The sequence below is a fragment of the Triturus cristatus genome, chromosome 12 (assembly GCF_964204655.1).
Source record: "Triturus cristatus chromosome 12, aTriCri1.1, whole genome shotgun sequence".
NCBI lineage: Eukaryota > Metazoa > Chordata > Amphibia > Caudata > Salamandridae > Triturus > Triturus cristatus.
This window is the reverse complement of record NC_140595.1, coordinates 169,861,650-169,874,260: the sequence shown is the minus strand read 5'-3', so window position 1 is coordinate 169,874,260 and position 12,611 is coordinate 169,861,650. Positions and strand designations below refer to the sequence as shown.

At 44.5% G+C, this 12,611-nt stretch overlaps 1 protein-coding gene across 2 annotated transcripts in view; it reads right to left on the bottom strand.

The window, feature by feature from the left end:
* SV2A (synaptic vesicle glycoprotein 2A) overlaps positions 1-12,611 on the bottom strand; it is a 291,859-nt gene that overhangs the window by 71,962 nt on the left and 207,286 nt on the right. For both annotated transcript variants that reach the window (XM_085639941.1, XM_085639940.1), the window contains exon 3: positions 3,846-4,026. In XM_085639941.1, the coding sequence (XP_085496067.1) occupies positions 3,846-4,026 (181 nt within the window). The remainder of the gene's footprint in view (positions 1-3,845; positions 4,027-12,611) is intronic.

Sequence of the window (12,611 nt, the reverse complement as noted above, 5' to 3'; positions counted from 1 at the left end):
CTAATTAATAAATCTGTTGCATTGTAATATGCAGCCCAGATTGAAGGATGTCAGTGAGCAATTTGCACCTACTATTTACAATCTGCACTTTGATACATCAGGTCCCCGCCAGAGGGGAAGGCATGTGCCACCGCCGGCACCAGCCTACAACGCGCCCAGGCATTGGTCAGCCCGGCGCAGGGTCCCGGAAGTGCATAAAGCACTTCCGGGTCGGGGAGAACCACTCTGCTCCAGACCCCGCTCCTTCAAATGGCGGTGGCGGAATAGCAAAGTGGTCTCTTTCACTGCACGGCACGCCGACACGCTGACCGTCTGCACCATCGGGCTTAGAATTGAACTGGCTTTTTTGTTTAGATCCCTAAAACTCCAGACGATCCCACACGAGTGCATACAGGGAGAGAGGTTTTTTATTCAGGATGGTGTCCACCTTTTCAAAATTGGGGAATTACATTTTTCTGGAAAATATGCTGGCATGGTTGACCCTTAGGCTGGGCAAGGCATGACCTTCAGAGCAGATAGTGGGGAACTCTGCTGGCCTGTGGCAGTAAGGTCATGATTGGTGGGGCATTTACGGTCTTTAGAAGGCATCCCCTTGTTAATGGGGATAGGTCGTAGATAGCGGTCTCTCAGGCCACTCAAGGGGGTGTGTACGGCAAGGCGGCTAGAGGGTGTGCGGTTGGGTGAGTGCACGCTTCCTACAGGCCTTTGCGGCCAAACCCCGCACAGGCAACTGGACGTCAAGCTAGCAGCACAGCCCCTTTGGGGTGGTATTTACGTGCGTAGGGAGTGCCCAAGGTCGGTAATATTCTGGGTAGTTAGCCCCCTGCACAAGATCACTCCAGGGGGTCCTCACAGGTAGTTGGACCAGTCATGATCTTACACGTAGGCTCAATGCAGGATATGCACGGGCAATGTAAAGTTTATGGTTAGGAATGGCTATGTATTAGAGTCTCTGTTAAGGCTAGCCATCCAAGACTATGCCAATAATGCTGTATGGAGTGTTATGGGGGTTTCTGCATATTAATATAAAAATTATAATTTTTATGATGTGTTGTGTGTAAATAAATACGGCTGGGGTTGTTACAACTCCTAACCCAAAAAATACAGACGGTATATGCGTGTAATATGTGCCACGGGGGCATGCTGATGGTGAAGACCCATGGAATGGGGGGGAGATCCCGGGGGTGAATGGTCTGCGGTCTACTTCCAAATCAGGGTGTAGGGGCGGGAGCTCGGCAATACCTGCCCATATAAATGCTTCGCTAAAATGGCACAACAGCAGACTGCACTCAAAAATATATAAATATGTGTGTGAATATTTGTATGGCGTAATAGTTTTATAATGGCCTGAAAGCCTCATGTTCGTTTGGAGTGTGGCTTACAGTGCAGAGGGTGAGTCGAAGGGGTCTAGAGTGATGTGGAAGAGGGAAGTGGTGATATTAAAGCCATGGGCTTAGAAAATATTACAAAGTGAGTTTACTCTAGGCACTTATAACCGAAGATTTTATTAAATAGTTTTTTTTTTTTATTGTCCACCTCAGAGTTTGAAAAGGCTCAGTTGTAACTGTTAGGTTTCAAATCTGCAGTTTTTACATTGTGTTACACAAAAAAAATCCATTATTATTTATTGAACAGCTAAAAATGTCATCTGTGGTCCGTAGTTTTGGGCTCAAGAGTTGCACTTCGTTTTTATATGTCAGTCGCAAATGGGAGTGATCCTGTCGTGGGAGTAGGGTGCTGGGATCAGGGGAAGTTTTGTGAACATATGTGTACCTCCAATACCAGACATCCTGATTTATTTTGTAATCAGATACGTCACTTGTTCATATCTGTAATTTTCATACATGACTTCTGTTCTTTTCCATTTTCTTTGGTTACTCGGGTCCCACACACTTGCTGTTAATGTGACTCTATGCCCCTATCACACTTTGTGAAATATAGAAAAGACATGGCCTGTATAAAGTATGTTTTTTACTTGATTTCAGTGTTTTTACTTCAGACACCGCCCGTAATACATTTATTATTGTACGATAGACAAATCATACACATTTTATGAAAATTATTATATAAACAACACAAAAGAAAGCGATATATACACAAAGTTCAACAAAGTTACATAATAACATTACATTTGTAAGTGTCAAATATATATAATCACAGGTAGTGTTTGTTGTGAAGGAGTGTCCAGCAGTGTAAACCAAAAAAGGTGTCATGTTTCAATGGACGGGGGAAAATATTGTAACCCTCAGAGCTACGGTCCAAAAGACACTTTGGGGCCCTTAATGGTGAGAAGTCATTGTAGTAGTCCTAGAGGTATCAATACTCTCCTGGCCTTTTATATGAGTTACTTCTTTCTTTATTATAGAATGGCTGTCTCCTGGCCACTTTATAGTGTACGCCGACGTGTTTCGAACTTCTTGTTGGGCCTGGGTGTTTTTGGTGAAGGTCTTCCTCAGGGCAGGCTATGGGTCTACAGGACACATTCAAAGATGGGACTGTCGAATAGAGGCTCCACCTTTGAGAGGATCTGATTTAAGTCTGGCGCAAAACCTTATGCACTAATTCAAATGAAGCATTTAATAACTGTTAGTATTCATAGTGGTAATCCTTTTCCATTCTAAAGGGTAATTTCTCGTGTAGGGATCATATCTTTTGGTTTGTGTAAGTCCTTACACAGAGCCGTCTTGAATCGGTCCTCGGAGGTCTGTTATGTGGCAGCAGACTTGAAACTGAAGCAGAGCTTTGGAACATGATTAGAGGACCATTTATGAAAAGTTCAATATTTGTGTTTTGTCATGGAAAATTGGGAAGAATTCGGTTCATACAAGAAAACACTATTTTCCTGCGGACAGACCTAGAGAACAATGTTTTCAGCGCACCACTAAAAGTCTGCCAGACCCTATCCATATATTTTTTTTATCTTTTGCGAGCGATATTAATTTTGTCGAATTTGTGTTCTGAAACAGTTTTCACGAGTTGCATTTAGTTTATGCTACAGTGAAGAAAGTCAAAAGTTTCTGAGGCCGAGGGAAGACTGCCACTAACTGTAAATCTAGAATATGTGGGGAAAGAGCTATTTTCCACAAGAAAGTTGAGGAAGCTTATGCACTGTTCTAACTTCAGTCCTGGAAAATTTGGGGAAAACTTAGAAATTATCCAAACATTTAAAAAAAACGGTTAGTTCAAATGTATCCAAATATTTTTAAAAATTGTTGAAAATTGTACTTTTGCATTGCTGGAAAGAGCTGCTCAAAGGTTGTGCTCAAGGCAAAAAACGAGACTCCCCTTAGTCAGTCATCGTATATTTGGACATCCCATTAAGTTTGGTGTGAATGTCCAGCGAACATTTTGGTTGACATAAAGTTGTACATAACTGTCAATTACTTTCTAACATTGAGAAATGGGAAAATATACAACAGTGCAGAGAATTGATAAAAATCTGGCCCATAATGTATTATATAAGTATACAAAACATTTTGTTTGTATGTGTGTGTGTGCGTGCGTGTGTGTGTGTGTGTATATAGATAGATATATATGGATGGATGGATGGATGGATGGATGGATGGATGGATGGATGGATGGATGGATGGATGGATAGATGGATGGATAGATGGATAGATAAAATGATATGCTTTATAATTCATATTTGAGTAGACGCAATTAATAGCCTTGATAGGAACATTTGACCATGAGTTCAACTACATATTCTGGAGTGTGTGTATTAGTCAACTGAGTCATCAGATCCAGCATAAGAACTGTCCACATTCACCAAATCATGCCATTCCATCACCAAAACGCAGAGAGACCAGGACACACCCAGAACAGTTAAAGGACAGCTCACTCACCCGACCCCAGAGAGAAGGCGGCAGAAGAGGAAAGTGCCGTAACCCTGTACGAAGGACGAGAAGAAAGCAAAGACGCTGTTGACGGACAGGGAGATCAGGAGACACTGCTTGCGTCCTAAGCGGTCAGCCAGGCCTCCCCACAGGAAGGCACCCACCATCATCCCCAGGTAAACAATGAGACCTGTAGAGGAGGAAGAGCAGACCTAATAAGAGCAGGTTTCACTTTACATGGGTGGGGGAAAGGGGAACAGTAGCTCTCCCACAATAGTTTTGCCTCCGTTCTGTTGGTATGTGGTTGTGTCCACCTAGGTAGCATATGCGAAGTATACAAGTTTCACTAACTCAATTAAACTAAAATGGCACACCTACAAAGTAAGAGTCACACCGTTCTGCCTCCTGCCACCATGTAAGGCTACTGGCACCTTCAGGCAGTGCAGGAAATGAGGTGGATCTCGCCGGATCCAGGAGATATTTTAGATATGGCAAATTTGTTCTGGTGTAATTTTCCAACATTATGAAACAATTCAGTTGCATCTGCACATAGTCTGCTTTCTGTTCAGAGCAGCAACGCGGGGATAGGTTTTTTATTTTCACTTCCAGTGGGTCTAAAACAAAGGCCTGAATTAAAGAGCCATTAGCCCTTCTTTTGTTTGCGTCATCCTGAATGAGAGCCATCTGGACCCTAACACCTGGACACCAATAGAATGGAAGGAAACAAAGGCACACAGCTTAAGACTCCAAAAGAACTTTAGAGAAACTATGATTTGGAGGCAGGTTTTTGACTTTGATCTGCTTGCCTATGTAGGAATTCTGCACCCACTGAGTGAATACCACATAAATCTGTGTGTTTGAGTAATTACACAAATAGCTAATTTAATGAAAATGACACTTACTGAGTAATCTTTTAATTAGTTGTTTTAGAGCACTGCTCATCTCAAATTAGAGTGCCAGGGTACTTTACATCACACACAAAAGGATAATTCATTCAAGGAAATGTTAGAAAAGCAATGAGGGCTATGTGGTGTAGGAGCCCCATATCGCCCATACTTGTAGACATTGTATGGCAAGAGTGCATGATCAAGAGAAACTCAAAGCCGGAATTTAAAACATAATGCAGTGATTGAGGTCATCTGTACTAACAGGACTATATTAAAAACTAAACGAGCCTTTTTTGCAAATTTAGAATAACGACAGATTTAGAAAAAAACAATAAAGATTCAAAACCATGACTTTCAGATTTCATGAAGCTCCTTGATGCCGGCTCATAACTCACTGTGCTATTTTAGAATTGCTGTTTATGAACTGGAAGTAATTAATGGATCTATGTGTCAAAAGCGGTAACCCACATACCTTTCTACATGCAATACAAATCGGTGAACAGAATGTACATGATGTGCTTCGCAGCAGGCATGTTAACCCTCTATGCTACTTTTTTAGTCACAACTGTGACTAGACAAAACACATAACTCTCAGGGAACTGCATTAACCATGACAGCTAAGTTAACATGTTTAGAATCCCATGATAACTGCTGGGTACACAAAGATCTCTGCCACATCAATGCTTTGAATGGCCAGGTATTCTCATGTACTCAATATCTGCACTTCCTTAATTTGGAAGGGAAAGTACCGGTACTTCTAAGCGCTACTGTAACGCTTTTGATGGGAAAGTAGCGGCGCCTCTCAGCAGCACACAGGTACCCAGAGGGCGGGAGCACCAGCACGTCCATTTTTCCATTTAAAGCACTGCGCAGCAGCCAGCAGGTGTTTTAACCTTTAAGTCATTTAAATGCAGCCTCTTCGTGACCAATTAGGCACGCGGGACAGATTCATGGCCGCATTGGTCCTTGCTGCCAAACCCCTTTGCGGTAGATTTAGATTTTGACTGTCAAGTTCCGCTTTTTGTGGCTCCGCCCCTCGTGACTCCACCCCTTCCCCCTGACACTAGAGTTCCCAGAGTATTTTTCTCCTCCAATTTCAACGCTGTCTTCAGGTGAAATGATAAAGACAGCTCGCGCCAGGCGTCGGCGGAGGAGATGATGTGCCGCGCGCTCCTTTCGCGCCTCATCAAGCGCTCGCGCTCCCATGCGGCGTGCACTCTGACACCCTCTAATCACGCCTCGCTTGTATATCTCAGCCTCGCTGCTCTAAAGGCCTCGCGAGCAACTGCAAATTCTCAGCCTCTGGTGCTTTGAGGCCAGAATGTCTGGTGCAAAGAAGAGGCGGTCCAGGTCACTGATGGTTAAGCCCTGGGGGAGTTTTTTACCTTCAGCCAAGAAATGAAAATGAATTAGGGGCATATTATCAAGCAAAGCGTTAAAATTATCGCCGCTTTAGGGGCAGAAAACTGCTGCTAAAGCGGCGATAATGGGCTTGATAATATGTCGCAGAGAATTCCAATAGAAGCCCATGTTGACACCAGAACATGGGCTTCTATGGGAATTCTCGAGGGCATATTATCAAGCCCATTATCGCCGTTTTAGCGGCAGTTTTCGGCTGAAAAGCGGCGATAATTTTATCACCTAATTAGCAAGGCCGCGCTAACGCGTGAAACCTTGCTTTAGCGTGGGGATTCCTAACGCCCAGCTTTGCATCTCTAATGAGATGCAAAGTGGGCGTTGCTGACCTAACATGACAGGAGAAATGTCGCTAAGCGACATTTCTCCTATCATCAAGCCCCACGCTATGAAGCATAGCGGCAGGAAAAGTAGCGATAACCCCTGTTATCGCTACTTTCCTTACGCCTGCTTCAGGACTGACTTAGCCATGATATCCTATGGAAGGTGGATATCATGGCTAAGTTTGTGAGTCCCTATCAACAAGCTAACGCCACACTACATGAGATTATCGCTGGGTTTCCAGCGATAATCTCACGTTAGGCAGTTAGCGTGAGGATTTTTATCGCTGAGGAGATAAGCGTTGCTAATAGCACGCTATCTCAGCGATAAAAATACACGTTACCCAGCGATAATTATCCTCACGCTAAGAGCGCTGAGCGATAATTATCGCCGGGTGTTGCTGAAATGCCCCTTAGTTTTTATATAGCGCTTGCTACTGCTTCTTTTAAATTTCCCAGAGCTGTACATAACAAGTTACAGGGAAACCGAACTGCGTGGCTGTCAAGTTAGTAAGTTGGACAGTAAAGGTTGGGTTGGTGGCCACAGTGGAATTCAAACCCGTAACCTGCAAGTTACACTCAAATTGTTTTATATTGCAGCATTTGTTTAGCGTTTCTTCTGCGTTCTTTCATAATGTATAGTTGGATGTATAGCAGTCTGGCAACTGGGTTCTGAATTATCTCTAATTTCGGTAGTATTAACAGGAATGCTACAAGGAATCGTGCACAATCAAGATGGGAGCGTGACGGATGAATGGTAATATGACATTTTTTAGGGACGACAAGGTATTGGAAAATACACTGAAGGTATGACATCCTGTTGAAATTTTGTTTGAAGACGTGGGCCATAAGAAGGGCTTAGCCGAGTGGTAGGAATATAAAAAACCTTCAGTCCTCCCACCCCACTAAACCTGCAGTTCGCCAATTCTAAAGCAATCGGTGGAACCACCCGGATACCCACCATGGAGCCTTCGAGGGTTTCAATGTTAGTAACCCCTGACCCGGGGGCCACGTCACAGCCGGCTCACAGTGATTATCGCCCTGCCCTATTGAGGGCAGAACTTCTGTCGCTCATTGTCCCTTCCCACGTCCTTCATGCAGGACATGGTGGGATCAGGAAATTCAGCGGACGCTCCTCATCCACGGTGCTGGAGGTCATGCCCACTCCCCTCCTAATGGGCTGGAGGACAGCCCACTAACGTCTGAATGCCCCGATGATTCTATTGTGGTATAATAGAGTGGAGTCCATAATCTCCCCCCCCCCCCCCCCTCCCCAGGCTCCCCTCTTCAGCGGAACCGAATGGTGGTGGCCCTGGCTCTTGAGGTCAGATGGTTGAGGGGTGATACTCGATCCTTTGGCTAGATACAATATATCAGTTTTTGAGGTATTTGACTTGAAACGGTTTTCTAAGATCCATAGAACAGTTTCTGAGGCTGCTCGAAATGGTTGTCTACCAGCCAGATATGTGTATACCAAGTTTGCTGAGTGGTGCCATCATTGGACTGCACAGCAGTCAAGATCCGATCACTTTTCAAGCTGTTTGGTGTTTTTGCTTTAGAACCTTTCCAACAGTTTAGGTTAAAATAGATGAGGTCTGGAGGTGGAATGAGATAAACATTGAACATGGGGGTAGCAATGGTTGAGCTTCGGGGTGTGTTGCGCTTTGGATTTCAATCATCCCAAGGAGACGGAAAAAAGAGAGGAGAAGAATGAGGTAGGAAGGAAATCACGTCAGGACCCTTCCTGCAACTCCATTGTTATCAATTCTCTATAAGAATGTTAGGTGATGAACCACAGCAAATGCATATCAGTGACCACATTGAAGCAATACTGCTATTTTATATGTGGTACCCATGGCTTTGATATCATCATCCCATTGGGCTATTACCGTTACTGCAGTACTGGGGTGGGATAGTATCCAATTTGATCGTCCAAAGACATGCTATTTTCTTCAGTGAATAATGATGCTTGATTTCAAGCCGAGTCTGCCAAAAATAAGTCACTAGATACCAGTTGTTAGTTAGAAGGGTGGATCGGAACAAGGCTGAGTTTCTTTATGTAGTTTCGATGTGTGCAGTTTTGAATTTGCATGGGAATACTTCAGTCACTAAGGCCTGACTGATGATGGGTCTGGCCAGGATGGCAGTACGCTATCGAGAGGATATCCTTCAATACATCATAAATACACATGGGGCCAGTTGCACGGGTGAACCTGCGGAACAACACAATTAATAGCACTGATAAAGTCTTTAGGGTTTAGAGAGTTAAAGACAAGTTACTTCAGATCTTAATTTATATTGTGAGATTTGGGAGATGTGGTGAGGTAGCCCATTTGTTATCCTTTTTCTTCTCTAGGCGTGTTTCCAAGTCTTTTATTTTATTAGTGAAGTTGTCAGCCAGTGATTCTAAAAGTCCCTTGGACTGGGCGACTTTTGAGTGGAGGAGTCCCTTGATACGCAAAAGGCTTCTGGATGAAGTGTGAGTATGGAATCGTTGATTTTTTGATTGTTCGCAAATAGATTCTGGAATTATATTGTAGTTTCAGTTTCACATTATTGCTTTTAGCAGCAGTGTCTTTCCAGGGCCCCCCTGCCGTGCCTATCTTAATTTAGGGATATTACTATCAAATTTCCTTAGGTGTTTAGTGGAATTAAAGGATTTGATAAGAATATCATGGACCAGAGGCGCAACTAGAGTCAAATTTCGGGGGGGGCTAAGACATTTTTTCGGGGGGGGGGGGGGGGGGCTGATTCCTCAAGCAAAAAGCAGAGTGGAGCTGCAGGGGCTCTAAGCAGGGGTGAAAACCATCAAAGCCTCATTAACAAGCAAAAGGTCTTTTAAAGACCTGTGAAGTACTTGGGTGCGGCTGTGTGGGTGCCCGGGAAGCTGTCTCATTCCGGGCACCACACACGACGGGGGGGCTGAAGCCCTTTGAGTCCAATGGGCGTTGCGCGCCTGTCATGGACGGTTGTCGGTCGATGGAATGCTACTGAATTATTATTGTTGAAAGGTGACTAGGTAAGCAGCTAGTAGGTAGTAAAAGGAGAATGTGTCCAATGATTTTCATGGACTGACACGGATTACAGTATTTGTAGGCCTACTCATTTTAGGTGCTGCTGGGAAGGAAGGGTCACTATAATCCCTTCATGCTCAGTACAGATGATGGATGTTCTTAGTCACTCAGAGAGACTCGTCTGTATGTGTGGGCCCTGGGATCAATTGCGGATAGTTGATTAGTTCTAGGATAGAGGGTAGGAATTTTGCTTGCTAAAAATGAGCTTTTGAAACATGCACTGAAGCCTCTAAGTTTTATCCCAGATGATGCTAACTGAATTGCCTCCATTTTGCTCATTGCTAATACCAAACATACCCAGGTGGTCTTGCGTTTCGGCCGCCATGTTTGCTTTTTAACCATGTTAAGTGGTATGGTTTTATGTCAAGGTTTTTAATGCTAAATTTGTTTTAAGTGTATAGAAGTGTTTATGGTTTTAATTAACCAAAATAAATTCTACTACTACTTAGGTGAATAGATATTTGCATTCACGGCTATGCAGTGTAGTCCTCTATCCAACTGGTGCCAAGGTTGGTTTTGTAAACATCACTAGACCGCTGCCATTGTTTTTCAGACTGTCAATTTTGGAAGTACGTTAAGCATACAGGGATTGTTCAATATAGAATGGGTGGTGCATCATGTCACAGGTAAGTTTCAGAAATTAAAGTAGGCCAGGGCTTGTGATACTAGTTCTTAGGTGTTCATAATGAATTAGTGAACTCAACTGTTTCAGCATTTATGATAGTAGCTGACCTTATAATTTAGTGACAATAATCGCATTATTCTGCAATTAGGTTAGAATTAGTATGTGTAAAGGCTACAACGGTTATTTACATCCACATATCAATCATTTTCAAAAGGAGCTATTTAGAAACGGTGATTTGAAACCAATGAATACAATAAACTTCAATAGTATTCTTGTATGACACTTATTTTTTTTGTTTAAATCTGTTTAATGTATTTTCGTGAAACAATGTTTTAATACAGCATACAACATTTCGCAGCTCTGCAGCTCTGACGTACACAGTACTTGATATCAAAAGTGAGTATAATACTTTGTCATCAGAATAACATGGCATTGGTACATATGTGGGACACCCTTTGGCTACTGGGGTGCCATAAGACATCTGGGGAGCCGGCTTTTGAGAGTGTGTAAGTGAACAGGTAGTGCTTTGTACGAGTTGTGTAGGCGACGTTGACGGCAATGAAGTGATCGGGCCAGTGGGGTGCATGCTCCTCCCCGGCATGTTGTAGCATTCAGCTATCCTGTTTACTGTTTTGGCATGAGCAACCCAATCTAAATGGAGTGGAGGTGGCAATCGTGGCTGCTACCTATTGGAGGGAAGTGGGTTGCTGTGCCAGCTATGCGGTAAATGTGCGTTACGAGGTAGGTCACAGGTAAGTGTTCTGTGGTGTGCGCCCTGTGATTCGCGGTTGCACGCCAGGAGGGGGAATACGCTCCCATGGAATGCACACTCGCTGCTTCTATATGTCAGAGCTGCTAGGGGAGTGTTAAGTGGTGAAGGAGCTGGGGGTAACTACGAGTAACTGGGTGGGGGCATGGGTGGGCAGATCGTTTGCGGGTCACAGGAAAGCAGAATATGTCAATGTGGCAGCAGCTGGGGGGTGACTCGCGCTGTGCGGAGAGGGTGAGGGCACCGCAGTCTAGTTAAGCCAACGTGTGTCTGTGTAGGTGCAGCGTGCAGCCACCACACGTGTCCCAAGACATGTTATGCTACGTGTTGCTTGTGTGGGGTCTCCCTTGCTGTTCGCCAGATTGCGAGGCCGTCGTCAGGCTCTGGGATCTCAGCGCTAGTCAGAAGTTCCCATAGCATTATGTCCAAGTTCTCTGCAATTGGGAACTTACGAAGACCCAGTGCGTATTCCCTGCACAGCGCTACACACTCCGCCGCGGCCCAGACCTGTAGCGAGCGCTTCCAGGCCTGTACCACTGGGGGTTCTGCCGACCGCCAATGCCTCGTGATAAGTCTCTTTGGCCATTTGGTGTTGCAGCGTGCGCAATGTAATTCGTTTTATTTATTGCTTTATGTACTTACCTCCGTTCAGCTGTATGCAGTTTACTACTCCCCACCCTGCTCCTCCCCCGCCCCACCTCACCGCCCCGCAGCACTCCCTCCAGGAGCCGCTACTGGTTCTGAATTGATAAATGCAGCTCAAATTGAGCCACACGTTTCGGATTCTACAGCTATCTTTGTACACCTGTTGAACATCTTTGATAAGGTTCAACAGGTCCCTTTTAGAGAGTATTTAAATTATTAAGCTTATTAAGAGGCACAGTCAAGTCTAAGCTACCCTGGTTAAGCAGTAATTGGAATTCTGGAGAGCCCAGCATCTGAATAAAGAGAATCTTCAACCACCTTCCGAGGTGAGTTTTTTTGTACATTTTAGTTCACATTACTGTGCTACTATCCAGGAGCCATATTGCGTACAGTGGCCCGGCCCCACATACTTTTTGCACCATTGGAGTCCTGCAGTATTAAAGGAGAGGCTGAAGGCACAGTGACGGCTGGCTTATACTGAGGGTAGTGGGTGTGGGGGTACAAAAAAAATAAAATTAAAATAGACTTACCTTTTATCCTGCAGTGTGACGTCCTTCTCCCTGGGGTGTCTTCCCTCCTCACTGAAGTTCCCGATGCAGGAATCTGCACTACCCAATCCTGGCGCTGCTTTCACAGCATGAGAGCAGCGCCAGGATTGGATAGAGCAGGCTCTCCTGGCGCCCCTAAGAGCACTGGAGGCCTGCACTTTCTCTAACCCAGCTGTCTAAGACAGTTAGGTTAGAGAAGTTCAAAATGTGCATGTTTGGCTGGCTGGCCCAAGACAGCCGGCCAAAGAGACATGCACATTTTAAAGCACTCTGCTGCTGCCAATCACCAACGCTGGCCCCGCCCCACACTGACACTTAAAACACGACGGGTTGCTGAAAAATAAAATGGTAATAAATGAACTTTATTACCATTTTATTTTTCAGCTCTGGGGCTTCTGGGGCGGTGCTCCTCTGTTCAAATGGACGAGCCGCCCTTGCGCAGGTAACTGTGCTTCACTTTTTTAGGTCGAGCCTAGAGGTAGCATGATTGC